This window comes from Festucalex cinctus, chromosome 13 (genome assembly GCF_051991245.1).
Source record: "Festucalex cinctus isolate MCC-2025b chromosome 13, RoL_Fcin_1.0, whole genome shotgun sequence".
Classification (NCBI taxonomy): domain Eukaryota; kingdom Metazoa; phylum Chordata; class Actinopteri; order Syngnathiformes; family Syngnathidae; genus Festucalex; species Festucalex cinctus.
Genome location: NC_135423.1, coordinates 10,462,501 through 10,489,263, shown reverse-complemented (window position 1 = coordinate 10,489,263; position 26,763 = coordinate 10,462,501). Strand labels below are relative to the sequence as shown.

The 26,763-nt window shown below is 37.6% G+C and overlaps 3 protein-coding genes and 1 non-coding gene across 6 annotated transcripts in view; all 4 read left to right on the top strand.

Annotated features, from left to right (window-relative positions):
- The window catches only part of ppp1r37 (protein phosphatase 1, regulatory subunit 37), a 29,087-nt gene extending 20,408 nt beyond the window's left edge, over nucleotides 1-8,679 (top strand). For all 3 annotated transcript variants that reach the window (XM_077541253.1, XM_077541251.1, XM_077541252.1), the window contains 8 exons: nucleotides 378-528; nucleotides 609-764; nucleotides 1,993-2,105; nucleotides 2,979-3,120; nucleotides 3,214-3,380; nucleotides 4,846-5,983; nucleotides 6,054-6,144; nucleotides 7,521-8,679. In XM_077541253.1, coding sequence (XP_077397379.1) covers nucleotides 378-528; nucleotides 609-764; nucleotides 1,993-2,105; nucleotides 2,979-3,120; nucleotides 3,214-3,380; nucleotides 4,846-5,983; nucleotides 6,054-6,130 — 1,944 coding nt within the window. In that variant the 3' untranslated portion in view covers nucleotides 6,131-6,144; nucleotides 7,521-8,679. The remainder of the gene's footprint in view (nucleotides 1-377; nucleotides 529-608; nucleotides 765-1,992; nucleotides 2,106-2,978; nucleotides 3,121-3,213; nucleotides 3,381-4,845; nucleotides 5,984-6,053; nucleotides 6,145-7,520) is intronic.
- A 1,779-nt stretch (nucleotides 8,680-10,458) lies between these two features.
- Nucleotides 10,459-16,347, top strand: LOC144033854 (proton-coupled zinc antiporter SLC30A1). The gene is made up of 5 exons (XM_077542213.1): nucleotides 10,459-10,603; nucleotides 11,790-12,290; nucleotides 13,334-13,731; nucleotides 14,764-14,951; nucleotides 15,960-16,347. Exons 2-5 carry the CDS (start codon nucleotides 11,792-11,794, stop codon nucleotides 16,153-16,155), a joined length of 1,281 nt encoding a protein of 426 aa, XP_077398339.1. The 5' UTR covers nucleotides 10,459-10,603; nucleotides 11,790-11,791; the 3' UTR covers nucleotides 16,156-16,347.
- Nucleotides 16,348-16,702: 355 nt separating this feature from the next.
- Nucleotides 16,703-16,789, top strand: trnastop-uca (transfer RNA opal suppressor (anticodon UCA)). The gene has a single exon. It is a non-coding gene; the product is annotated as a tRNA-Sec (tRNA).
- Nucleotides 16,790-17,377: 588 nt separating this feature from the next.
- Nucleotides 17,378-20,319, top strand: mrpl28 (mitochondrial ribosomal protein L28). Its single transcript, XM_077541244.1, has 6 exons — nucleotides 17,378-17,509; nucleotides 18,041-18,332; nucleotides 18,408-18,560; nucleotides 18,762-18,896; nucleotides 18,976-19,062; nucleotides 20,043-20,319. The coding sequence occupies exons 2-6, from the start codon at nucleotides 18,048-18,050 to the stop codon at nucleotides 20,136-20,138; spliced, it is 756 nt and encodes a 251-aa protein (XP_077397370.1). The 5' UTR covers nucleotides 17,378-17,509; nucleotides 18,041-18,047; the 3' UTR covers nucleotides 20,139-20,319.
- Nucleotides 20,320-26,763: the final 6,444 nt, after the last annotated feature.

Genomic DNA, 26,763 nt, shown 5'->3' with positions numbered 1-26,763 from the left:
CTTTTAAGGGAGATATTTGGAGCATTTGTTCAAAACCAGTTAAGGTGTGTGTGTTTTAAAAAAAAAAAAAAAAAAAAAAAAGTGGTCTCTGACTGTGAAAAATCGTCACATGCAAATGCAGAGTATTGCTTTTGTTAAAATGAGGACCAGTGGGTGGAGCTAAGGCATGTATCGAATTTTCCAACCCCTGAAGCAAAAAAAAAAAAAAAAAAAAAAAAAAAGAGGATGAGCAATGACTGACTATATATGATTTTATTGTAGACTCTTGAGTTACCACTGGCTAATTTAACAGCAGTTGATTAAATAATATCGTAATAGTGCTCATCTGTCAAACCGATTTGCCTTCATTGGTCCGCGGTTGTTTTCCACCACCACAGACGAGCTCCCTGCAGTACCTGGACGCGAGAAACACGCCACTGTTGGACCACTCTGCTCCCTTTGTGGCTCGAGCGCTCAGGATCAGCGGCAGCCTGGCGGTGCTGCACCTGGAGAACGCCGGCCTGTCCGGCAGACCGCTCATGTTGCTGGGTAAAAGTTGCACAAACTACAACAATGGCCGCGTTCAATGTATGAATTCATTTTGCCCTTCCTTTTTTTTGTGTTTTTAGCAACGGCCCTGAAGATGAACATGAACCTGCGGGAGTTGTACCTGGCGGACAACAAGCTAAACGGCCTGCAAGATTCGGCCCAGCTTGGCAACCTGCTCAAGTTCAACTACAACATCCAAATTTTGGACTTGCGCAACAACCATATCCTGGACTCAGGTACTGTAGCAGCCTAAATTATAGTCTTTATTAGTCATTTAGAACTTAAAAAAAAAAAAAAAAAAAGTCACACCATGTCCCACCTTTTAAAACAGCACACACTGAAAGTCACAGATATTATCATGCTGATATCAAGGTGACCACAAGTGGACAGAAATATAGCCTGCACTACACATGCATATTATTTGGTTGTTTAATAATGCGAAATCAATTCGTACCCTCTTACTCAATGAATCAGTTTGGGATGTAACGATAGCTGCGATATCGTGATATTAAAAGTGCAACAATATCGTCTGTGTTATGTCACAATATTAAAAGCAGCACATCTGTTAAAAAGGCAAGGTTGTATTCCATTTGTGCAGTTCTAGCACCCTCTGGTGGCTAGTTCATTAGTGCAGTTTAATTTTAAACAGGAATGTTTTGGCTTATCACTCCTATAAATCAGTCATACAAAGCAAGTATTTTTCTATATCTCCAACAAAAAAAAAAAGAGCTTTTAAAATATCGTAACTTTTTACACACTATCATGGGCTTTTTCATATCGCCAACCTGCCCACAATATTGTCATAATTATTGTATTGTGAGGCTCATATCGTTATGTTTATCGTATCATGATGTTTGGATATCGTTACATCCCTTGAATCAATCAGATAATTAGTAGAATAATTGTTTCTAAAAATGTCGGATAGCTGTAAGCATTCATGACAGCAGTCATGTTAATCAATAGGAACACGTATAAAGTGAGCATCTCCATCCAAAGCCATCTGTGTAAAGTGATGATAACGATAGAAAAACAGAATATTCCACATTTGCAAAAACACTCTTTTGATGCGTATGAATACTAAAGGGACTCATGAGCTTATCAGCATCCAAGTCTCTTGTGCCCACGTATTTATTTCATCTCCATTTATGTAACAGATGCACACAGAACACCAAAATATCTCTCAGCTTGAGTCGTGGCTGATGAATATGAATACTGATGACATAATTGTATCATCGATCAAGCCTGTGTTATTTTTGTCAGGAAGTTCTCTCTCTTAAATAGACTTGTTCCTCATTTTTGTACAGCTCCATTTGTCACAGCGTATTGACAGAGAACACTGTCCTCGTGCTAATGAACCCTCAGCCACGATGATGCATACAAGCCGCTGCTAATGATATTTTGTTCGTCTCAGCAGGACGCATATGGGCTGACTGTTGATGTGGGCGTGTGCGCTTGTCGTCACAGGTTTGGCCTACGTGTGTGAAGGACTAAAAGAGCAGAGGAAAGGCCTCGTCACATTGGTGCTATGGAACAACCAGCTGACACACAACGGCATGGGCTACCTTGCTGCGGCACTGGTATACGCACACACACATACCACATCTGTTAAACAGGAAGATAACAATGTAACAAAATGATATGAAACAATTAACATAGCAGCAAGTAGCATAGCAACATTTATGACTGAAAAAGGTGGCGCCTTTTAAGGTGCACAACATATTGTTTAGTAGACCAGAGCTGTCACTATTTGCAGCATTTGAACAACTATCATGTTCACATCTGATTCTGTGGCCATATGACTAAAAAGTAGATTAATCGGTCTTGTTTGTTTTGATGAGTCACCACATCCTCGTCACATTTTGATGCGGGCCAATAAGGAGCTCATTGTTTGTAGTTTCCCATTTAGACACTGCTAAATGGCAGCTTGGCAGACCAGCGCAAACTGCGTTCTGCTGGTTTTCTCCTTTTCATGGTTGGCCGCACTGACAGGAATGTGTTCTTAGTTTAATGACTTGTAAGTTTATTCTGCTGCTTAATGTTTGCCATGTTTTGGCTGTTGATTTCAATTTGTTAAATAAAGGAATTAAAAAAATTGACAGGACCGTGTGTTTGGATTGGCATTAATTTTCTGAAAATTAACAGCTATAATTGAAGTTGATAAGCTGTCATTCATATTAATTCATGGCTCATTTGCCTTTATTTTAGCGAAACCTACAAGTCCAAACAATTATATATAATAAATCACATACTGTTTTTTTTGCAATACTCATATTCATTATTGCTTGTTTTTTTAATACATGGGAAAAGGAACTTGAATAAATAATAATATATATTAAAAAAATAAATAAAATTGAGTTATAGAATTTGTTAGAATTGTTCAGCCCTAACCTAGAGTATCTCCCCAGTATCGTATCGCTTGTAAAGTGTTTGCTCCTTTTACATTCTGTCAGCCCTGCACCCAGAGTCTGGAGACACTAAACCTGGGTCATAACTCAGTGGGCAACGAGGGCGTCCACAAGCTGAAAGACGGACTGATCGCCAACCGCTCCGTGCTCAGATTGGGCCTCGCCTCCACCAAACTGTCCTGTGAAGGTGACAAATTGAGGCCGTTTGTAGTTGAAACATTTTTTGCTTTTTCTGCGTTTTTCCACCCCAGACACTTTTTTTTTAATTCTCTCACTGCAGGGGCGGTGGCAGTGGCCGAATTTATAGCCGAGAGCCCGAGGCTGCTGCGTCTGGATCTGCGAGAAAATGAGATCAAGACAGGTGGACTGATGGCGCTGTCGCTCGCCCTGAAAGTCAACACCTCCCTGCTGCGCCTCGACCTCGATCGGGAGCCCAAGAAAGAAACTGTGAGCTTGCGCTGGTCAAATATTAACATTGTGTGGAAAGATTAGATAACTTTGTATAAAAAGACGGGCAGTATATAGTGGTGACCCAAAAAAAAAAAAATTGTGACTCAGTTCAAGTTCTAGTTAAAATGAATTTAAAAAAAAAACAAGTATACCCTGAGCAATTCGCGCTTATAGACCTAGTTGTCCTTTTACACGGGATTCTGATACAATATTGGTTTTTATTCACATTTGAAAGATGTCTGATTCCAATTGGAGGATATCCAGTGCGGGTTCTTTATTATTTATGCTGCCAGGCGCATTTCGCATTTGTGCCACTTCAACACAAAAAGACGTAATCGTCACTTCAACTATGCTGTCTTACGGGATGCCTCTTGTTTTTCAGTATATTAATAGTAATGTACAAAAAATGTTAGTTTTGTGACTGGCCACAACTGTGGGCATCATTTTTGTGTTATTCAAATGTGATCCTGTGTTCCCACAGGAAATTAAAAAAAAAAAAAAAAAAAAAAAGTCATTTGTAATAATTGCGCAATTGTTTACTTACATTCTAACAATACACAACATATTTCTTTTTCTTTTCTCTCTCTCTCTCTCTCTCTCTCTCTCTCTCTCTCTCTCTCTCTCTCTCTCTCTCTCTCTCTCTCTCTCTCTCTCTCTCTCTCTCTCTCTCATAAAGGCAGCGGTCCACAAACTTTTCAGCCAACGTTTTGAATGACCAGCATTAAAGAAACAAATAAGAAAATGATTAAAAATGGCGCTGCTACTAACAATTATTTTAATAATTGATTAATCCATCAATTGTTTCACTGATTAATCAACAAATTTCCATTCCTTTATTCAAAAACAGGACATTATTTCAAATTAACAGTGCAGAAAAATTTAACTGATAATTAAGTTGACATGGCAAAAATGTTGATTGTTGTTGTCCAAGGTAAAAGCAAGTATTTTGATTCAACACAAATATAGTTACCATACTACTTTAATGGAGGGTTAAAGAAATCTGACGATATTTACTTTTGAAGGTGAAATTCTGAGGATTTAGACAATTCTTAATTTGAAAGATATCGAAATGATGAATTGACGATCAATTATTGATATATTTGATAATTGATTGTTGATTTATCATTGCACCTAAAATTAAAAAATATATATTACTCACCATTTGCTACATTAGCTTCAACAAGCTAGTCATGTGCCGTAGTTTGACGAGTGCCAAACATAACAGTGTGCCGCCATCTAGTGGCCAACAGTGGAATTCCACCCAAAATAAATGGTGGTCAAAACAAACTAGAGTCAGATATATTGTTCAGAAAAATCTGCAAAATAGGGGTACTGCAAACCTGGAACCCGCATTTTTCTTACCACAGCGCAAGGGAGGTTCAAAATTTTAAATTGTGAATTTGACGATGAACCTTTTGCATGTTTCCCTGTTGCATTTTGAAGATGTCGTCATGTCCTGCAGGTGAAGAGCTTCATTGAGACCCAGCGTGCCCTGCTGGCCGAAATCCAGAACGGCTGCAAGAGGAACTTCATCCTGGCCAAGGAGAAGGAGGAAACGGAGCAGATGATGCGGCAGTCGGCATCCATGGCGGAAATCGCCACCGAAGACGGACCAAGAGAAGAAGAGGGCGAGGAGAGCAACATTGAGAGACAAGAGGACAAAACAGGAAGTGAAGAGAAGCCGAGCAGCCAATCGGAGGAGACGAGCGCCGAGGTGAGTGTTTCTCCGATGAACCTGGACTCTGACTCCGACACTGAAGACGAGGAGGAAGTGATCACGACAGCCTCGTCCGCGCTCCAAAGTCCGACTCCCCCTCAGACTCGAGTCGTACCGCCCACATCGAGTCCCACACACCCGCCCCCTTCTCCCTCGACGAACACCATTTCAGGAATCACCGTCACCAACAGCCCTGTTCCTCCGGGAACGCCGCCCTCTCCGGGCCGCTGCATATCCGTCTCCAGTCCCGGGCGGGGTCACAAGATTTTCATGGTAACTCGGGTGGAGAGCCCGCCCGAGCCTCAGGCGGGCCAGGTGATGTCGAAGGAGACTTCAGAAACAAGTTCCAAGCAGACGACGCTCGAGGACGTCCACGTCACGACGCCGAACCGCTCTCAGGAGCCCAACCGCGAACACAGTGTCATTTTGACGACCAGTCAACAAGAACCAGCCTCGCCTTTAAGCCCTTTACCAACCCAGCCTGCAGACCTCCCACATGAGACCCCCGGTGAGGAACTGAAAGAAGCCACAAGCGGAGACGCCGAAGAGGAAATCCAGTCTGCATCCACGCCGGACCAACTAACACGAAAGGGTGAGACGGACGCAAAAGAGGTGGGCGACGGCAGTGATCCAAAACCGGACGGGGAACATCCGCAAACTGAAGCAGACGAACAGGAAGCGGCGCAGCCCGCCGTCCCCTGCGACCAAACATCCGTCACTGCCATCCAACCCGAAACGGAGGACTCCGCTGACGAGAGCTCCGCCGACGAGGGCGAGCCGGAAGTCACCGGTTCGCTTTTGCCCAACGGCCTGAAACCGGAATTCTCCCTCCACCTCCTCGACACCGACAGCCCCAAACCTGGCAGCTGTGTCATGGAACACGGTGAGCCGCGACACTTGATACACGCACGAATGAATATTTAATATTTCATGTTTTGTTGTCGGTTGCATAGTGAGCGTGAGCTGCACACAAGACCTGGAGGAGCTGCTTCTGGAAGCCAGTTTGGACACTGGCAGAGATGCGCCATGAAGGAGCTTTGACAGGTGAAACTCTGCACATAAAGCGGGATAGCGATTTTTATGCGGTGCCAAACGCAACTGAAATGAACCATTGTGGACAAATTCAGATTCTTTGGCTGATATTAGATTTATTTAAATTGGCAAAAATCAGCTGTTTTCACAAATACTAACTACAGTGAGTAGAAATGAAAAATGACATGAGACAAAGTGACTTTCAAACAAATGACCACTAGAGGGCAAAGTTTTGTAAAACAGTCATCATTCAGTCAACGTTCATATATTTATTGTTGTAAGTAGGACTGTCAATATTAAACCGTTAACTCTGGAGATTAATTTAAATTCTTCAATGCATTAAAAAGTAATTAATTGTGTTTATTTACTTCCTGTTCTAACCTGCAGCCGAACTTCGAAATTATGAGAATTGTTTCTATGAGAAAAAAAGATGGCTTGTAAAGCCAAATCGTTTTAACAGTTGTATTCCATTCAAGAAAGCTATTAGTACAGTCTTTGATGATACATATACTTTCTTTTTGATATTTTTACATTCATTCCAACATTTTACTAAAGTCAAATATCTCTTACAAGCTTTGAAGAAAAAAGAGGCATAAGTAGAAAAATGTAATTAAGCACGATTAATTATAGAAAAGGGTGCGATTAATTATTTAAAAAAAAAAAAGTAATTGCTTGACAGCACTAGTTGTATGCCTTAAATAAGAAGTCAACCCCAACATTTCTATACAATATGTTCTATGTGCCCCACTAATCTAAACACGGCATTAAAATAAAAAATAAAGCAGCAAAATCCACTTGTTTTTATCCATCTCAGGGGCGGCCATTTTGACTCTTGCTGTCGACTGACAGTGACATCACAGTTGCGCAGTACTCAGCTCACGGCCAAACACAGCTTACCTGTTTTCTGTTTGATCATGTGACATTCACAACCAAAGCCGCGATTGGTCGTTACCTGAGCCCTCAGCAGCAGTGTGTGACAAAATGGCCGCCTTCTGCAGTTGATAAAAACGGGTGGATTTTGCTTCTTAATTCATATTCCACGAACACAATATTAATCAGAGTACCGTGTTTAGACTAGTGGGGCTGAAAGAACATATTATTGTAATGACCATTTTTGGGTTGACTTCCTCTTTCAGTAAAAAGTGATTTTATTCATGATGTACTTTTTTTTTGTTTTTTTTTTTTTTTTTAATAATTGACCAAATAATAATTTTTCAGACTTTTTTTCTACCTAATTTCCATATCGACAAAAACACATATACTGGCATGCTTCAACAGAGGAATTGTGTTGCTGTGTCAAATATTGAGGCTCAATCAAAACGCTTTGACAGCCCTACAAACATCAATTGTTCATGTGCCCTTCTAAACTATCTTGCTGTCTTCCACAGGATCTGTGAGAACAGGAGGTGTTGACATCTATTTCTCCCACCTTAACAAACCCACACAAATCTTCCAAAGGACACGAGAGACCAAAAAAAACGCTCTAGTAATCAAGTTTTGGAAAGAATCGAAGGACACACACACACACAAAAAATATCAAAGTGACATCACTACATTGACCACAGAAGCGCGTGAGGGGAACAAAAACAAGACAACGTAACCATGCTGTCATCACTACATTCTTTGCAATTCTTTCCACGGCAACAAGGAGTGAAGGGAGCAGGAAAAAAAAACACTAACCAAAGACCAATCGAGAGTGTGTTTGTGTGCGCGTGCACGCGTGTCTTCAGGAAAGCTATTAACCGGCAGGCTTCGGCGACACAATTGTGGACCCAGCTGAGCACACCTGCCGGCTTTCATGTCACAACACTGTAAACCGTGACCATCGTTTTTTTTTTCCCTCCTCATTCCTGTTCCGAGTTTGAAGGGACCTGCGCCCAAAGTGAGCCCGCCTGCTTCCCGGTTTTGCGTCTTGTTTGGCTGTCATTTTGGACCCTCAGGAATCAACACAAACCAAACCTGGAGCCACAAACTCCACAAATCAATACAACATCTCTTATTCCTTCTCATCTTCTTCTCTTTCACTCTTTTTATTTTTTTGGGGCACTTTTGACAAATCATTTGTATTTATTTGATGAGTTTTTGGATTTATCCAGCACCCCCACCCCCCATCCCACCCCCTCCTCATTGATTTGTTTTTAAAACCCACCCTGTATTTGATTTATATATTTCGATTAGAGCAAATATTTTGGGGGGGGGTTTCTCCATTTTTGCGGGGGAGGGCAAGTTGGAGTGGTTGACCTGTTAATTCGCAGTCGGGGTGCATTCCTGATAAAGCAAATAACGTAACCAGGAAGCGACATGTCACGTGTTGTTGACGCTGGGTGGCCCGCCAGAGGGCGCCGATCCTCCGCGCTGTTGCTCTCCAAGTGACGTGAGTCCACCCAAAGCAAGGACGCTTCTCCGTTTTGCACCCCCACTGTTTGTAAATGCTTTCATTTTTAGACCTTTTTAATAAATGTTAACTTAATTCAAACTGTGCTGGTAATCACAAAGATATGTATGGCGAAATTTGTTCTACTCAAATAAATGCATGTAACGACTCGATTAGTGACTTTGGATTTATTTTTACATGAAATGAATGTCCAGTGTTTTGTTTTTTTGGGGGGGGGGGGGGGGGGGGGGGGGGGTTCTTCACTTGGCAATGACTGTCTTCACTGTGTTCCCTGATATATTTCTACTGACTAACACTTTTAAAGCTGTAGTATTTATTCTTCGTGATTTGGCTGGAGGGGAGAAGAGGGTGCAGACAGGCCATTGGGGCCATCCATACTGCCCGTCCCGTGCACTGTTTCGTGGGGTGGCGGACCTGGCGAGTGATCAAAAGTGTCCTCGCCGGGTCTCCGGGTGGGCTTAGTTGTACTTCAGGAATGTGCTAGCAGGCTGGGGAACAGTGGGGATTTATCCACGGTGTCAGACCCCATCCGACCTGTTGACTCGCAGCCCACTGGACGGAAAGGAAAGCTGCCGCGTCATTCCTGGGAACGGCAGAGGTCTATATACTGTACTTGAACACGTCCTTTTGCTTCAGTGAACATGTGCTCTCTGAGAGAAACCTTAGTGTTATTTTAAACACGTCGCGTTCTGATGAAACTGCTATAAGGTCGTAGCTCTGCTGCAACACGTCCGAACACAAAGCTTCTTCACCCAGGAAAAAAAAAAAATCCCTGCACTTTACAATGTGATTATGTAATCATACAGCACAATGGAGATTACATCGGGATTTATTAGCATCACTCCACCAAACTCAATGTTGGGAAGTTTGAGTGGGCTGTGGAATGGTGCTCTTGAAACCTTCATACTTCTCCTATATTTGGAATTCCCATATTATAATAGCATTTTAAAATAGATTTGTCAATATTTTAAAAAAAATAAATAAATAAAACTTGATACAATCACTATTGACCAGGGCTTGTTGTCACAGGGTTATATTGTCATATTTTAGAAGGTGCAACAAAAAGTGGAATACTAGTTTTTTTGGGTTGTGTCCTGTCTGAGAAGAGAATGGCACATTGTGAGATGAGATGAGTACCTACCAATTATCAGTTGTGTGCGACCCAAAGAAAAGAAAAAAGTAACTTTGTATTTTAAACAAGATTCTTCCAGATAACATTAGCAGTGATACATTTGCTCTTGTTAAGAGGAAAGAGTAAGGCATCTCGTCATACTTCAGTCATTCTTCTATTTTAAGACAACATTATAGCACTTTCAAAAATTGTAGTTTGGGGCAAGGTGCCGCAGTCATTTTCGGGTTGGTTGTCACACACGCAAAGAATGGGTCAATTAACAATCTCTGGCAACCCAGTTTACGTATGCAAGAATTGCCACTCGGATGATGAGTCTGATTATAGAGAGGAAATTAGTTGGTCATATTTTGTTTGATTCTTTCTAAATATATGTACCAGTTGTCGACTAGTTAAGTTTCATGATGAACCAATGCTTTCTTTCTTTCCAATGTGACATTTTACCCCATATGGTGAGACAACTTAACCTATTTAGATGGAATATTTCCTCCAGGAAGGGACACACTGTCTCCACAATCTACATACAACCTGTTTTCTTACAATGATGCATTTGGAAGTTGTTATAGATTTATGATATATATATATATATATATATATATATATATATATATATAGATATAGATATAGATAGATAGAGAGAGAGAGAGAGAGATTTTTTAGTTCAATATGTATATATTGAAATTACCTTTACTGTACTATAGTACAATAAACTCCAGATAGATAGATAGATAGATAGATAGATAGTTAGATAGGAGGGATGACGATTGTGTCTGCCTCCTTCGCTCTCACATGACAGAGATTAGAGGAGTGTAAGAGGAAGAGGAGGGAGTTGGAGGAGTGTGGAAATGTTGCACACAATGAATGAAACATTTTGGATTCGTGCACACGAGCGTCCTCCTGCCATCTCTTCACTTTGGTTGCTTACTCATACGTCCTCTTCCTCGCAGGTAATTATGACGTTTCCATATTTTAAAGTTAGAACTCAAGAGTAAATGAATGTTAGTTCTATTGTGTATGAATGTGTTTTTAATATAACTTGTACAAATGCATGCAGATATTAAAACACGTGCCTGTCTCAAGAGTAAACAATTACTGAAACTGCATATGTTTCAGTGGCTTGATTTTTTTTTTTTTTAAAGCACATGTGCTTCGCATAATTAATTGGTATTTAACTTTGAAGTGCCACAAGATGGCGACAAAGCACTTAAAACGAAGAACATCAACATCAGCGGTCCCCAAACTTTTTCCTGTGGGGGCCAAATCACGTTTCTCTACTCTGATGGGGGGCCGGGGTCAGTTTGTAGCAGAAAAAAAAGTGGGGCGATTTGCAGGGGTGCCTAAACGGTAAACATTTATTGTTTTATAGCAAGCCACATATAACCAAATATTAACAACAATTTCCGGGAGCTTCACAGAAAAAAAGTCCATGAAACATTAACTTTTTGTTGTGCTGTGCACAATCCTAACAGGTAAAAGTTCAACTTACTTGTCAAAGCTTCAAAGCTCTCTCATACTTAAATGACAAATATGAGAAGTCTCTCAAACTTTTAGGTTCCATTTGGCTTGTAGGCACCATTGTTTGCCTCTCTCTCTCTCTCTCTCTCTCTCTCTCTCTCTCTCTCTCTCTCTCTCTCTCTCTCTCTCTCTCTCTCTCTCTCTCTCTCTCTCTCTCTCTCTCTCTCTCTCTCTCTCTCTCTCTCTTTCCAGAGAAAATCACAAAGCAAGCAGGCTAAGGAACCAAACTTAGCTGTTAGCTAACAGCTAGCATCAATAGTGGCAGTTTTTGAAGCGAGTATTTGAACACAAACAATGAAGCGATATGACAGATAATGTAACAATACTCAGTTACATATTCTTTATCCTTCACAAAGTGTCTAATATTACAATCACCAAACATCCGAGTCACTTCCAGTACAGTAGGGATAGCTGCACTATTATTAATTTGGCTCTATGTGACTGTATTATAGTGCCTCCTGGTGGCCAAGCCTGACACACCAGAAGGAGCAGCACAATGAATCGGATTGCGGTGTTAAATCATGATGCACAAATTGTTTTATTCTTTATATTGTACATTCATTCTGACTACATTTCTTTGTTTGTTTGTTTGTTTTGTTTTGTTTTGTTTTGGTGCAGATATGAAGAAGGTGACACACTGGTTCCAGCTGGGCATCACTATCCTGGTGCTGGTTCTGGAACTGATCACCGCTCAGCTGTGCAGGTCCTTCATCTTGCTGGTGGACAGCTTCCACACGCTTTTTGTCCTCAGTCACATGGCTCTAAACCTTCCTCACAACGCAACAAGTCCCTCTGGTTCAAGCGCTCGTCCATCTTCAGAGACGGTCGATCCCGCCGGGCTTCTGGCCTGCGGCGTGTCCCACCCTGACGGCAGGATTCGGCCAGTAGGGGTCTTCGTCTCGGCCCTGTTGCTAGTCTCTCTGTGTGTCTCCAGCCTGTTGGAAATGATCGGCTCGTCCGTGGAGATGCACCCTGTGGAGCGGCCCTGGCTGCTGGTGGCGGTGGGCGTGGTCAGCGTGCTGCACAACGTCGCGGTACTCGTGATGACCTGGAGGCGGCGAAGGGGCGGGGCTGAAGCTGGAGGGGAGCACGAGTGTTACATTGAAGTCAACCACAAAGGTCAAATTTGATGGCAACAACAAACATTTCCCTTATAATTTGATGACTTTATATTTATGATGGGAAAATGAAGTTTCATGAACACTTGCGACATTTTTTTACTCCTCTAGATGATGGTCTTGGTTTAGAGATAAAGGCCCCATTTAACCATTGAATTTGAATCCATTCAAATGGGTTACTAATTGTACTTTTGCAACAACAACAAAAAAACATGTCATAGTCCATAAAATGAAAATAAATAAATAAGATCATAATTGTAAGCAAAGTGTTCTCACATAGCAATTTATCTTCACCTTATGTTATCCAAAGTGCTCTACCTAGCCTCATATTAACTTTTTTTTTTTTTAAACATCAGAGAGCGTACACTTGCGGCTGAAGCGCTAACGCAGCCGCGTCAAGCTACGGAAATGTTTTGTTATCCTTTTTAGTTTAAAATAACTTATTATAAAATTTTAAAACGCCTTAACATTCCGAGGGCCCACCACTGGATCCCAGTATGTATACTGGCCAACGGCAGAGCCCAGGGTGTTTTTTCTCCCCCCAACTTTTAGTAAAGATTTAAATCTATAGTACATCATCCATCCATGTCGTGTCTATAGTAGCAGCTAGCTAACGCTAAGCTAACCTCGGACGTAAATGTGGCATTTCTTTCAAAGATATACTGTATCTCTCCAATAAAACGTAATGATTCAATTTTTAAATCATTTTTGTCACACCCCTAATATCGGAAAATTGGTTTTGATTTTAAAAATGCACTGAATTGAACCAAATCGTTGCGCATGAGCCGTCCTTGAATCGTATCGCAGCGTGTTGAGATATGTACCGACCGAATGGCCATTTATTGGAGAGATGCAGAGGGAATCCTAGATTTGTCCTTCTCGAAGGGTTCCGAGTAATAGTCCACGTGTGTATTAAGTATAGTGTATGTTCAGGTGTGCTCTTATTTTGACATAGGGTGTAGTTGTATGTCCAGGTGATGTTTTTTTTAACTTAAGTAGAAGTAGAGCACATTGTACTGTTTGTTTTTTCATTCTTTCTCACAGCTGTGTCTCAGGAGGTCTCCGAAGGCGCAGGCGAGGCCGAGCGAGGCCCGCGTGAAGCCAGTGAAGTTCATCGCGGGACAACTGCGCCCCCTCTCCACAACGAGGGCCTCGTCTTCTGCAACCCGGTGACCTCGGCAGAAGGAGGCGCGGATGCGGGGAAGACGGGCAAAGACGATCCTCGGGACAACAGGCAGCTGCTGACTCGGTGTCTTTGTTCCATGATGATGGTGGTGCAAGGTCTATCCACGCCGGTGCTGGTCCTGGTCAATAGTTTGGTGATGCTGCTGGTGGGCCCCGACTACTGGCATCCCTTGGGGACCTGTGACCTCCTGATGTACCTGGATCCGAGCTTGGCCGTCTTGGCTGCCATCATTCTGGTGGCCGGAGCTGTGCCGCAGGTGTGACCATGTGAACCGCTGACAACTAAAGTGGGCTCACTTATTTTTATTTATTTTTTATTTTTTGCAAATTAAAAGCAGAAGTCAAGTTTTGAAAATAATTTTTGCAAAAACAAGTTTTATGTGGGGCGGCACGGTGCATTAGTGGCTAATAGCACATCCGCCTCCCAGAACTGGGGACTCGGGTTCGAGTCCAGGCTCTGGCCTTCTTGGGTGGAGTTAGCATGTTCTCCCCGTGCCTGCGTGGGTCTTCTTCGGGTACTCTGGTCTCCTCCCACATTCCAAAGACATGCGTGGCAGTTTAATTGGGCGCTGCGAATTGTCCCTGTGCATGTGGATGGTTGTTCATCTGTTTATCCTTTAGTGGAGTAAGAAATAAACAGAAAAATCCACCTGTTTTTATCCATTACAGGTGCCAGCCATTTTGTCCAGTACTACCACCTGGATTGAAACATACCTCACCTGTTTATCATCAAACTAAATAGAGAATTACACTGTGTTTTTTAAAACAGACACATAGGTTCGCCTTTCAGTCCACTAGTTTAAAGCTAATGCTAATTAGCATCTACATTGGTACCCTTTAAGCTAGTGGTTCTCAACTGTTATCACCCTGTGACCACATCTTCCTATCGTTACTGCTGTTGAGACCCATTTTCTAGAAGTTAAGAATGATAAGGCTTTTTTTTTTCCATTTTGTTAAAAATAGCCTCTGACATACATGCACAGTATGTTACATTTCCGAATGCAGTTTCACTTTGACGTATTGCCAAAAAGCATATTGCTAGCTATGACATCCGTAGCGACTACACTACAAGTGTACACTATGTTCTGTGTGGGTATGCCTCAGTTCTGTTATGGGGAGAGGGAGAAAAAAAATCACAAAACAAATACATAATGTTTTACTAGCTGTCCGGACTAACCCCCAAAAAAATTAAGATTAACTGCTTTTTAAGAAACATACTGAACAACAACGGAGCAATTAAAATTTAAAGCTCAAGGTAGTGCTAGCATGTGTGATATTTATCTCTTCAGATGTACAGGTACGGGCTGCTGCTGATGCAGGCCACGCCTCCTCGCGTAAGCCTCTCAGACGTGAGGGAGCGGATCGGGAGCGTGCCCGGCGTGGAGGATGTGCACGAGCTCCACATCTGGCAGTTGTCCGATTCGTTCGTGGTGGCCTCGGTTCACGTGCTCTGTCAAGCTGCCTTTCCCGTACACAGGTACTTCGGCTCCCTCACACATTCGACAGACTTTTACATAGGTTCAATGAAGACTTGAGATTTTTTTTTAAGCTACTACTATTAAAAAAAAAAAAAAAAAAAAAAATCATTTATTTAATGTAATACTTTTTCGGAGGTGAAATGTATGTTTTGGATCGTTATAAATAGAATAATTAGTACTAAATACAAAATTTAAAAAGTCTCTCTGAATGTCTAGGTCTCACAGTGATTTAATCATTAAAAGTCATTTAAAATCATTGTCACTATAATTGGAGATACCTATCCGTGCTTTTAAATAACCCCCAGAAATTCAGATTTACAAAAAACAAACAAACAAACTAACTAACTAACTAACTAACTAACTAACTAACTAACTAACTAACTAACTAACTAACTAACTAACTAACTAACAAAACAACACCATTTTATTATCTGAATAAAAATAAATTCACAATATTTGGAGATGAGCTACATTCCTTTATTTTTAAGAAAAAAATGCTCATTTTGGGGGGCAAAGCCAGCGATTTTTTAAGTATGGCACTATCACTATCACAACTAGTGATATGTGGACTCTGACTCCCTCTAGTGGTAGGTGACAGAACTTCTCAATTAAATGTTAAATGTGCATTTGTTCATATAGTTCAAATGTGTTTAACTTTTAAGTGCCATACTGTACATTTACATTTAATCTATTAGATATGTATTTAGGTCATTTATTTTGCTTTAACATTTATGTGTATTGTCATTTAAGTAGTTTTTAAAATTCCTACATTTGCGGCAATGTCAGTGTTCAAACTGTGCAAAAATGTTACAGTGGCTTCCAATAATACTAAATAAACTTTGGGGGGATAAAACTTTTTGATAAACCTTTAGGCTTGCTGTATTTTAATCTTGGTCAAAATGGTGGTCGCTGGCGAGCCATGTTTTGTTTTAGGTAATATTTGAAAGAAAATTTTGCACAATTTATTTATTTATTTTTTTATTTATTTTTATTTTTTACATGTTCAGGTGTGCTGATCTAATATTAGGGGTCACCAAGGTCCTGCAGAATGTCGGGGTGAGCTGCTGCACGGTGCAACCTGAGTTTGCTCCCGCTTCTGCCCTCCCCAAGGGTCCAACTTGCCCACCTCCCATGACAGCCTGCAGATTGGCCTGTGCTAAGCTCTGCGAAGACCACTTGTGCTGCCCTGCAGAGACCCTGTGATGGAAAGAAGCATTGTTAAATCAAGACAGCCGTGTGATGTTTTTGTAACCAGACAATCATGAATGAAAACCTTCTAACGCCCTTCCAAACGCAATACATGTTTTGTTGTTGTTGTTTTTGTTTTGTTTTTGTTTTTTGTTGTTGTTTTTTGTATCTCTTAGTTCTAAGACAATACAAAACAAATCAAAAATATTATTATTTCTTCGGCAGCTCACATGGACAAATATAAATTTCCACACCAAGGTTAACTGTTATGACACCTGTCTCCGCCTCTCCTCTCCAGCACAGCCAATCAGCACGCAGTTATTTGCATAAACGGTCGCATACCTGATGTAGTTCCTTTTTGTTGTTTTTTTTATTTTAAAAAAAATGTGCAACGTAGTCGCTAGTCAGAAGCTATCAGTCCGCAGAATGTGCTCTACGCAAAACCGATTTACGAACATAAATTAAAAGATTTTGATGTTTTGTTTTTCTAATCTGAAAACCGTAACTTAGAATCAGTCGTCCATTGTGGTCTATATATAACTTCCTGATGAGAATATAAAGTGCCCGGATGATCCTCGGTGGTCCGGGGTGCAGGCTTCAAACCTGTAGCTGCTTAGCGGCAGAGTGGTTCAATTCCACCTTTCGGGCGAATGTTTAACCAGTGGAATTTAGGTTTCCTTACGTTTATATCGTTACTTTGTTCACCGCTGACAGTAACAGGAAAACAACACAGTCGGCTACTTCCCGTCTTCGAAGTTTTGTTCTCGCACTTCAAAATAAAAGTGCCGAATCAATTGGTCAACAATATAAATAATAAGAATCACTACCTACACGGTAGGCTCTGTAATAAATCAAATTCTCTAATAATATTTACATTATCATAAACACCACTTCAGTATTCTATTTGATATTCACTTTTATTTTTGAAATGCAGCTGAGAAGGCCAGCGACATTTTTATGTTATGTTTTATGTAGGTTTATTCTGTCCGAATAAATGCATATATAATTTTTACAAACAAACTGATCTGGCTTGATGAAACGTAATTTAATTTGTTTTTGGACAACGTGTTGTAGTTATTGAAGAGTTAATAGAAATAAGCTCTCGCCAGCAACAGCGTTCGCCCTCCCGCCAATGAGAATCTGCTTTAATTTATAAACCAATCAACAACGACAATTATCTGTCCACGCCACCAATGATGAACCTTTCAAATGTTAACCAATCACAAGCAACATTAGTATTCGCTGCCGCCAATAATATTCCTCGTTGGTGTGATGCGGTCTAGCAATGCGGAAATTATCTAAAGTTGGACGATGTCCTTGCACGCTTGACGTTTCTCTGAGGATTTAAAACATCTTTCTGATTTATTTGGTAAGACTCATGCTTAATAGTGTCGTTAACGATGTAGCTATTTAAAATAGTGTTTCAGCAATTAGTTAATCAATAATCTTTCGCCCGACGGTACGTTAACCATGCTAGTTGCTGTAATGATCAATACTGCGTGAATCTTGGATCATGCAGATACATAACTCCGTGTGCATGATTATGATCACGTTACATATTTCATTGTAACCTTATACAGTATGTGTACCACTGGAATATAAACAACACTGCGCTCAAATATAATAGTAAAATAAGAAAAACTGCACTTAAATTATTTTAATTAAAATGCACTGCACATAAAGGTGAAGTAAAAGTTGCCCTTGAATATTTATTTAAAAATAATGTTTGTTTTTTTTGTTTTTTGTATCAAACATTAAATGTAACTAAGGAATGTAAAAGGTAAATAAAACTGAACTGTAATTGGGGAGATATTCTATTGCATACCACTAGAGGGAGCCTGCATACCATGCTTGGAGAATACAGTAATTACTTTTCTATTCTCTCCTTATGCCTTTAAAGAGCCAATATGCCTCTCCATAAATACCCTCCTAAAATCTGGGACGCCCTCAAACTGAAAGAGGGCATCTACGCCCGGCTTCCCAAGCATTACCTGAAGTCTCTGGGGCAGAAGGAGCCCACACCGGTCCACTGGAGGCCCCTGGGGGTCCAGTACAGACGCAACCCCAAGACGGGGCATAAAGAACGAGTGCAGGACGTCCCGATCCCCATCTACTACCCTCCTGAGTCGCAGAGAGGACTTTGGGGCGGTGAGGGCTGGGTCTCGGGCTACAGATACGCTAACAACGATAAAGTGAGTGTGCGCCAGGATGTTTTGAGAAAAATAATATTATAAAATGTCTATAAGGTTAACTTTATGGTCTCGTAGATGTCCAATCGTCTGCCGAAGACGTGGAGGCCGCAGCTTTTGAAGAGAGAACTTTACAGCGAGATCCTGGACCACAAGTTCACCATCACGGTGACGCCACGCACCTTGGACCTCATCGACGCCGCCTTTGGCTTTGACTTGTACATCCTCAAAGTAAGAGAGAAAGGCTGTTGCCGATATCCAAATCAGGCATCACTCATATGTGGATATAAAATGGCCGCCCTTTGAGATGGATAAAAACGGGCGGATGTTGCTGCTTACCTCATATTCCACACATGCAACATATTTTTGTAAAGATTGTTTTTTGGGTTGCCATTAATGCCTCTTACTGGGATGCATGATTTCAATTGGTAGACGCCAAAGGAAGACTTGAACTCCAAACTGGGCATGGACCTGAAGAGGGCCATGTTACTGCGCCTGGCTCGCAAAGACACTCAGCTGTACCCGGACGACCCAACGACAGGAGCCAATGTGTACAACAAATACAAAGTAAGAGCTCGCTCGCGTCTTCTGCCGGCACAAAGTTGTCACATGATTGATATTTGTGTTTTGTCACCACGCGGAGCAGCAGTTTGAGATCCCCGAGGAGGAGGCCGAGTGGGTGGGTCTGTCTCTGGAAGAAGCCGTGGAGAAGCAGAGGCAGCTGGAGCACAAGGTGACATTATCACAATTATGGAGATTTGTGTGTGTGTGTGTGTGTGTGTGTGTGTGTGTGTGTGTGTGTGTGTGTGTGTGTGTGTGTGTGTGTGTGTGTGTGTGTGTGTGTGTGTGTGTGTCCAAAACGCATAGAAAATGTGCATTTGTTGGATGGCGACAATATGGTGGGTCACTTGACATAACAATTAGGTCAATTTGGGAAGTTTACAGAGATTTCTGAACAGATTTAAAAAACAAATTTTTTTAGTCATATGTATCCAGTTCGCTGGTTGCTTTGTGCTGAGATTTTCCAGGCTCATACTGTGCCCCCCTTTAATGGAATAATACGTCTACGACCTGGCAAAATGGATCCTACTTCTGATGCAGATGACTAATTAACTCATTCACTGCCAGCCATTTTCAGTGAAGCAACCCCTTTGGTCCCAGCTGTTTTACTTGATTTTGACTGATTTTGCGACGGCCACAGAATATTGTGTTCAATTGATATAAAAACATGGACCCTACCAAAATAACGATTAGCATCTCTTCTTTCATCAGGAAAAAATATATATATTTGTATCCGTTTCCATTTTGCAGCAATTAACATTAGAATACAGTTAAGTTTCATCAATATTCATTCACATTCACAAAAAGAGCTTATAGCAACATGATCCTCTGCTGCCACCTGCTGGTCATTTTTTGTAATAACCACCATTGCTTTAAGCTACCTCTTCATACCAGAAGCTGCATCAAAGCCTTCTGTATGCTCTTGCATAAAAAAAGAACAACAAAATGTCAAAATACGTTTTTGGGAATGAAGGACAAAGTGTTAAAAAAACATATCTACACCTTCTTTGGGGGGTTTTGAACGAGTTAAATAATATAAAAAGGCCAGTCCACATTAGAACAGTTTGCAATGATGAATAAACCTTCAAGCAGTTAATCCTACTTGTGTACACGTGTTCAATGTACCATTATGTGTGTGTGTGTGTCTGCCAGGAGCCCGAGCCACTATTCAAGGCGTGTGCGGAAAAGCTGATAGAGGAGCTGCACATCCAAAACCTGTCCGAGCCTCATGTCGCGGAACACAAATGAAGTGCACGAAAAAGTCAGAAAGTCATCGCCACGTGTGTGAGACGCATGCAGGAAACGAGAACCACGACTTATTTATCTCACTTCCCCTTTCTTTCTTGATCAGAAGAACTTTCAACCCTTGTGTAAATACAACAGGTGCCCATTGCATCAACTTGTATAAATAAAATCCTTGAAAATTTCACATTTATGTTTTGTGTCTCTTAACAGGAAGAAAGAATATACAAATGAACACAAAAGACACCTTACTGTACACGGTTGCTTATAAAAAAAAATTAAAAAAGCCTGCGTTAATATGCAGTTTAATAAAAGCCATACTATAAATGGGTGTTTAAAAAGAAGTAGAAAAAAAAAAACCTTACTATACATGGTCGTTTAAAAAAAAAAAAAAAAAAAAAAAGACGAAAAAACGCCTTGCTGGTCGTTTATAAAAAAAAAAAAGAAAAAAAAGAAGAAAAAAACGCCTTGCTGGTCGTTTAAAAAAAAAACAAAAAAAACGCATGACTATTCATGGTCATTTAAAAAAAAAAAAAAAAAAGACGAAAAAATGCCTTGCTGGTCGTTTAAAAAAAAAAAAGCCTTACTATACATGGTCATTTAAAAAAAAAAAAAAAAAAAAAAAAAGCCTTACTATACATGGTTGTTTAAAAAAAAAAGAAGAAGAAAAAAAACGCCTTGCTGGTCGTTTAAAAAAAACGCCTTACTATACATGGTCATTTAAAAAAAAAAAAGAAAAAAAAAAAAAAAGCCTTACTATACATGGTCGTTTAAAAAAAAAAAAAAAGACGAAAAAAAACGCCTTGCTGGTCATTAAAAAACCCCCCCAAAAAAAGCCTTACTTTACATGGTCGTTTTAAAAAAAAAAGAAGAAAACACCTTACATACATGGTTGTTTAAAAAAAAAGAAAAAACCCTTACTATACATAGTCGTTTTAAAAAAAGACACCTTACTGTACATGGTTGCTTATTAAAAAAAAAAAAAAAAAAGCCTGCCTTAATATGCAGTTAAAAAAAAAAAAAAAAAAAGGCTTACTATACATGGTTGTTTAAAAAAAGAAGAAGAAGAAGAAAAAAAACGCCTTGCTGGTCGTTTAAAAAAAAAAAAACGCCTTACTATACATGGTCATTTAAAAAAAAAAGAAGAAGAAAAAAAACGCCTTGCTGGTCGTTTAAAAAAAAAACGCCTTACTATACATGGTCATTTAAAAAAAAAAAAAGAAGAAGAAAAAAAAACGCCTTGCTTGTCGTTTAAAAAAAAACGCCTTACTATACAATACATGGTCATTTAAAAAAAAAAAAAAAAAAAAAAAAAAAGCCTTACTATATACATGGTCGTTTAAAAAAAGAAGAAGAAGAAGAAAAAAAACGCCTTGCTGGTCATTTAAAAAAAGAAAAAAGAAGAAGAAAAAAAACGCCTTGCTGGTCATTAAAAAAAAACGCCTTACTATACATGGTCATTTAAAAAAAAAAAAAAAAAAAAAAAGCCTTACTATACATGGTCGTTTAAAAAAAAAAAAAAAAGACGAAGAAACGCCTTGCTGGTCGTTTAAAAAAAACGCCTGACTATACATGGTCATTTAAAAAAAAAAAAAAAAAGCCTTACTATGGTCATTTAAAAAAAAAAAAAGAAGAAGAAAAAAAACCGCCTTGCTGGTCGTTTGAAAAAAAAAAATGCCTTACTATACATGGTCATTTAAAAAAAAAAGAAAAAAAATGCCTTATTATACATGGTCGTTTAAAAAAAAAAAAAGAAGAAAAAAAACGCCTTGCTGGTCATTTAAAAAAAAAAAAAAAAAACGCCTCACTATACATGGTCATTTAAAAAAAAAAAGAAGAAGAAAAAAAAAAACGCCTTGCTGGTCATTTAAAAAAAAAACGCCTTACTATACATGGTCATTTAAAAAGAAAAAGAAAAAAAAAAGCCTTACTATACATCGTCGTTTAAAAAAAAAAAGAAAAAAAAAGCCTTACTATACATGGTCGTTTAAAAAAAAAAAAAAGAAGAAGAAAAAAAAACGCCTTGCTGGTCGTTTAAAAAAAACGCCTTACTATACATGGTAATTTAAAAAAAAAAAAAAGAAGAAGAAGAAAAAAAAACGCCTTGCTGGTCATTTAAAAAAAAAAAACGCCTTACTATACATGGTCATTTAAAAAAAAAAAGAAGAAGAAGAAAAAAAACGCCTTGCTGGTCGTTTAAAAAAAACGCCTTACTATACATGGTAATTTAAAAAAAAAAAAAAGAAGAAGAAGAAAAAAAAACGCCTTGCTGGTCATTTAAAAAAAAAAAACGCCTTACTATACATGGTCATTTAAAAAAAAAAAGAAGAAGAAGAAAAAAAACGCCTTGCTGGTCGTTTAAAAAAAAAACGCCTTACTATACATGGTCATTTAAAAAAAAAAAAAAGAAGAAGAAGAAAAAAAAACGCCTTGCTGGTCATTTAAAAAAAAAAAACGCCTTACTATACATGGTCATTTAAAAAAAAAAGAAGAAGAAGAAAAAAAACGCCTTGCTGGTCGTTTAAAAAAAAACGCCTTACTATACATGGTCATTTAAAAAAAAAAAAAGAAGAAGAAGAAAAAAAAACGCCTTGCTGGTCATTTAAAAAAAAAAAAACGCCTTGCTGGTCATTTAAAAAAAGAAAAACGCCTTACTATACATGGTCATTTAAAAAAAAAAAAGAAAAAAAAGTCTTACTATACATGGTCGTTTAAAAAAAAAAAGAAGAAAAAAACCCGCCTTGCTGGTCGTTTAAAAAAAAAAAAAAAGAAGAAGAAGAAAAAAAACGCCTTGCTGGTCTTTTAAAAAAAAAAACGCCTTACTATACATGGTCATTTAAAAAAAAAAGAAAAAAAATGCCTTATTATACATGGTCGTTTAAAAAAAAAAAAGAAGAAGAAAAAAAAACGCCTTGCTGGTCGTTTAAAAAAAAAGCCTTACTATACATGGTCATTTAAAAAAAAAAAAAAAAAATGCCTTACTATACAAGGTCGTTTAGAAAAAAAAACGCCTTACTATACATGGTCATTTAAAAAAAAAAAAAAGAAGAAGAAGAAAAAAAAACGCCTTGCTGGTCTTTTAAAAAAAAAAACGCCTTACTATACATGGTCATTTAAAAAATAAAAAAAAAGCCTTACTATACATGGTCGTTTAAAAAAAGAAGAAGAAGAAGAAGAAAAAAAACGCCTTGCTGGTCGTTTAAAAAAAAAAAAAACGCCTTACTATACATGGTCATTTAAAAAAAAAAAAAAAGAAGAAGAAAAAAAACGCCTTGCTGGTCATTTAAAAAAAACAAAAACGCCTTACTATACATGGTCATTTAAAAAAAAAAAAAAAAAGAAGAAGAAAAAAAAACGCCTTGCTGGTCATTTAAAAAAAGAAAAACGCCTTACTATACATGGTCATTTAAAAAAAAAAAGAAAAAAAAGTCTTACTATACATGGTCATTTAAAAAAAAAAGAAAAAAAATGCCTTATTATACATGGTCGTTTAAAAAAAAAAAGAAGAAGAAAAAAAAACGCCTTGCTGGTCGTTTAAAAAAAACGCCTTACTATACATGGTCATTTAAAAAAAAAAAAAAAAAAAAAAAAAAAAAAATGCCTTACTATACAAGGTCGTTTAGAAAAAAAACCGCCTTACTATACATGGTCATTTAAAAAAAAAAAAAGAAGAAGAAGAAAAAAAAACGCCTTGCTGGTCATTTAAAAAAAAAAAACGCCTTACTATACATGGTCATTTAAAAAAAAAAGAAGAAGAAGAAAAAAAAACGCCTTGCTGGTCATTTAAAAAAAAAAAAAAACGCCTTACTATACATGGTCATTTTAAAAAAAAAAAAAAAGAAGAAGAAAAAAAAACGCCTTGCTGGTCATTTAAAAAAAGAAAAACGCCTTACTATACATGGTCATTTAAAAAAAAAAAAGAAAAAAAAGTCTTACTATACATGGTCGTTTAAAAAAAAAAAGAAGAAAAAAACCCGCCTTGCTGGTCGTTTAAAAAAAAAAAAAAAGAAGAAGAAGAAAAAAAACGCCTTGCTGGTCTTTTAAAAAAAAAAAACGCCTTACTATACATGGTCATTTAAAAAATAAAAAAAAAAGCCTTACTATACATGGTCGTTTAAAAAAAGAAGAAGAAGAAGAAGAAAAAAAACGCCTTGCTGGTCGTTTAAAAAAAAAAAAACGCCTTACTATACATGGTCATTTTAAAAAAAAAGAAAAAAAATGCCTTATTATACATGGTCGTTTAAAAAAAAAAAAGAAGAAGAAAAAAAACGCCTTGCTGGTCGTTTAAAAAAAAAAAAAACGCCTTACTATACATGGTCATTTAAAAAAAGAAAGAAAAAAAAAGCCTTACTATACATCGTCGTTTAAAAAAAAAAAGAAAAAAAAAGCCTTACTATACATGGTCATTTAAAAAAAAAAAGAAGAAGAAAAAAAAAAACGCCTTGCTGGTCATTTAAAAAAAAAACGCCTTACTATACATGGTCATTTAAAAAGAAAAAGAAAAAAAAAAGCCTTACTATACATCGTCGTTTAAAAAAGAAAAGAAAAAAAAAGCCTTACTATACATGGTCGTTTAAAAAAAAAAAAAGAAGAAGAAAAAAAAACGCCTTGCTGGTCGTTTAAAAAAAACGCCTTACTATACATGGTAATTTAAAAAAAAAAAAAAGAAGAAGAAGAAAAAAAAACGCCTTGCTGGTCATTTAAAAAAAAAAAACGCCTTACTATACATGGTCATTTAAAAAAAAAAAGAAGAAGAAGAAAAAAAACGCCTTGCTGGTCGTTTAAAAAAAACGCCTTACTATACATGGTAATTTAAAAAAAAAAAAAAGAAGAAGAAGAAAAAAAAACGCCTTGCTGGTCATTTAAAAAAAAAAAACGCCTTACTATACATGGTCATTTAAAAAAAAAAAGAAGAAGAAGAAAAAAAACGCCTTGCTGGTCGTTTAAAAAAAAAACGCCTTACTATACATGGTCATTTAAAAAAAAAAAAAAAGAAGAAGAAGAAAAAAAAACGCCTTGCTGGTCATTTAAAAAAAAAAAACGCCTTACTATACATGGTCATTTAAAAAAAAAAGAAGAAGAAGAAAAAAAACGCCTTGCTGGTCGTTTAAAAAAAAACGCCTTACTATACATGGTCATTTAAAAAAAAAAAAAGAAGAAGAAGAAAAAAAAACGCCTTGCTGGTCATTTAAAAAAAAAAAACGCCTTGCTGGTCATTTAAAAAAAGAAAAACGCCTTACTATACATGGTCATTTAAAAAAAAAAAAGAAAAAAAAGTCTTACTATACATGGTCGTTTAAAAAAAAAAAGAAGAAAAAAACCCGCCTTGCTGGTCGTTTAAAAAAAAAAAAAAAGAAGAAGAAGAAAAAAAACGCCTTGCTGGTCTTTTAAAAAAAAAACGCCTTACTATACATGGTCATTTAAAAAAAAAAGAAAAAAAATGCCTTATTATACATGGTCGTTTAAAAAAAAAAAAGAAGAAGAAAAAAAAACGCCTTGCTGGTCGTTTAAAAAAAACGCCTTACTATACATGGTCATTTAAAAAAAAAAAAAAAAAATGCCTTACTATACAAGGTCGTTTAGAAAAAAAAACGCCTTACTATACATGGTCATTTAAAAAAAAAAAAAAGAAGAAGAAGAAAAAAAAACGCCTTGCTGGTCTTTTAAAAAAAAAAACGCCTTACTATACATGGTCATTTAAAAAATAAAAAAAAAGCCTTACTATACATGGTCGTTTAAAAAAAGAAGAAGAAGAAGAAGAAAAAAAACGCCTTGCTGGTCGTTTAAAAAAAAAAAAAACGCCTTACTATACATGGTCATTTAAAAAAAAAAAAAAAAGAAGAAGAAAAAAAACGCCTTGCTGGTCATTTAAAAAAAACAAAAACGCCTTACTATACATGGTCATTTAAAAAAAAAAAAAAAAAGAAGAAGAAAAAAAAACGCCTTGCTGGTCATTTAAAAAAAGAAAAACGCCTTACTATACATGGTCATTTAAAAAAAAAAAGAAAAAAAAGTCTTACTATACATGGTCATTTAAAAAAAAAAGAAAAAAAATGCCTTATTATACATGGTCGTTTAAAAAAAAAAAGAAGAAGAAAAAAAAACGCCTTGCTGGTCGTTTAAAAAAAACGCCTTACTATACATGGTCATTTAAAAAAAAAAAAAAAAAAAAAAAAAAAAAAAAAAAAGCCTTACTATACATGGTCGTTTAGAAAAAAAAACGCCTTACTATACATGGTCATTTAAAAAAAAAAAAAAGAAGAAGAAGAAAAAAAAACGCCTTGCTGGTCATTTAAAAAAAAAAAACGCCTTACTATACATGGTCATTTAAAAAAAAAAGAAGAAGAAGAAAAAAAACGCCTTGCTGGTCGTTTAAAAAAAAAACGCCTTACTATACATGGTCATTTAAAAAAAAAAAAAGAAGAAGAAGAAAAAAAAACGCCTTGCTGGTCATTTAAAAAAAAAAAAAAAACGCCTTGCTGGTCATTTAAAAAAAGAAAAACGCCTTACTATACATGGTCATTTAAAAAAAAAAAAGAAAAAAAAGTCTTACTATACATGGTCGTTTAAAAAAAAAAAGAAGAAAAAAACCCGCCTTGCTGGTCGTTTAAAAAAAAAAAAAAAGAAGAAG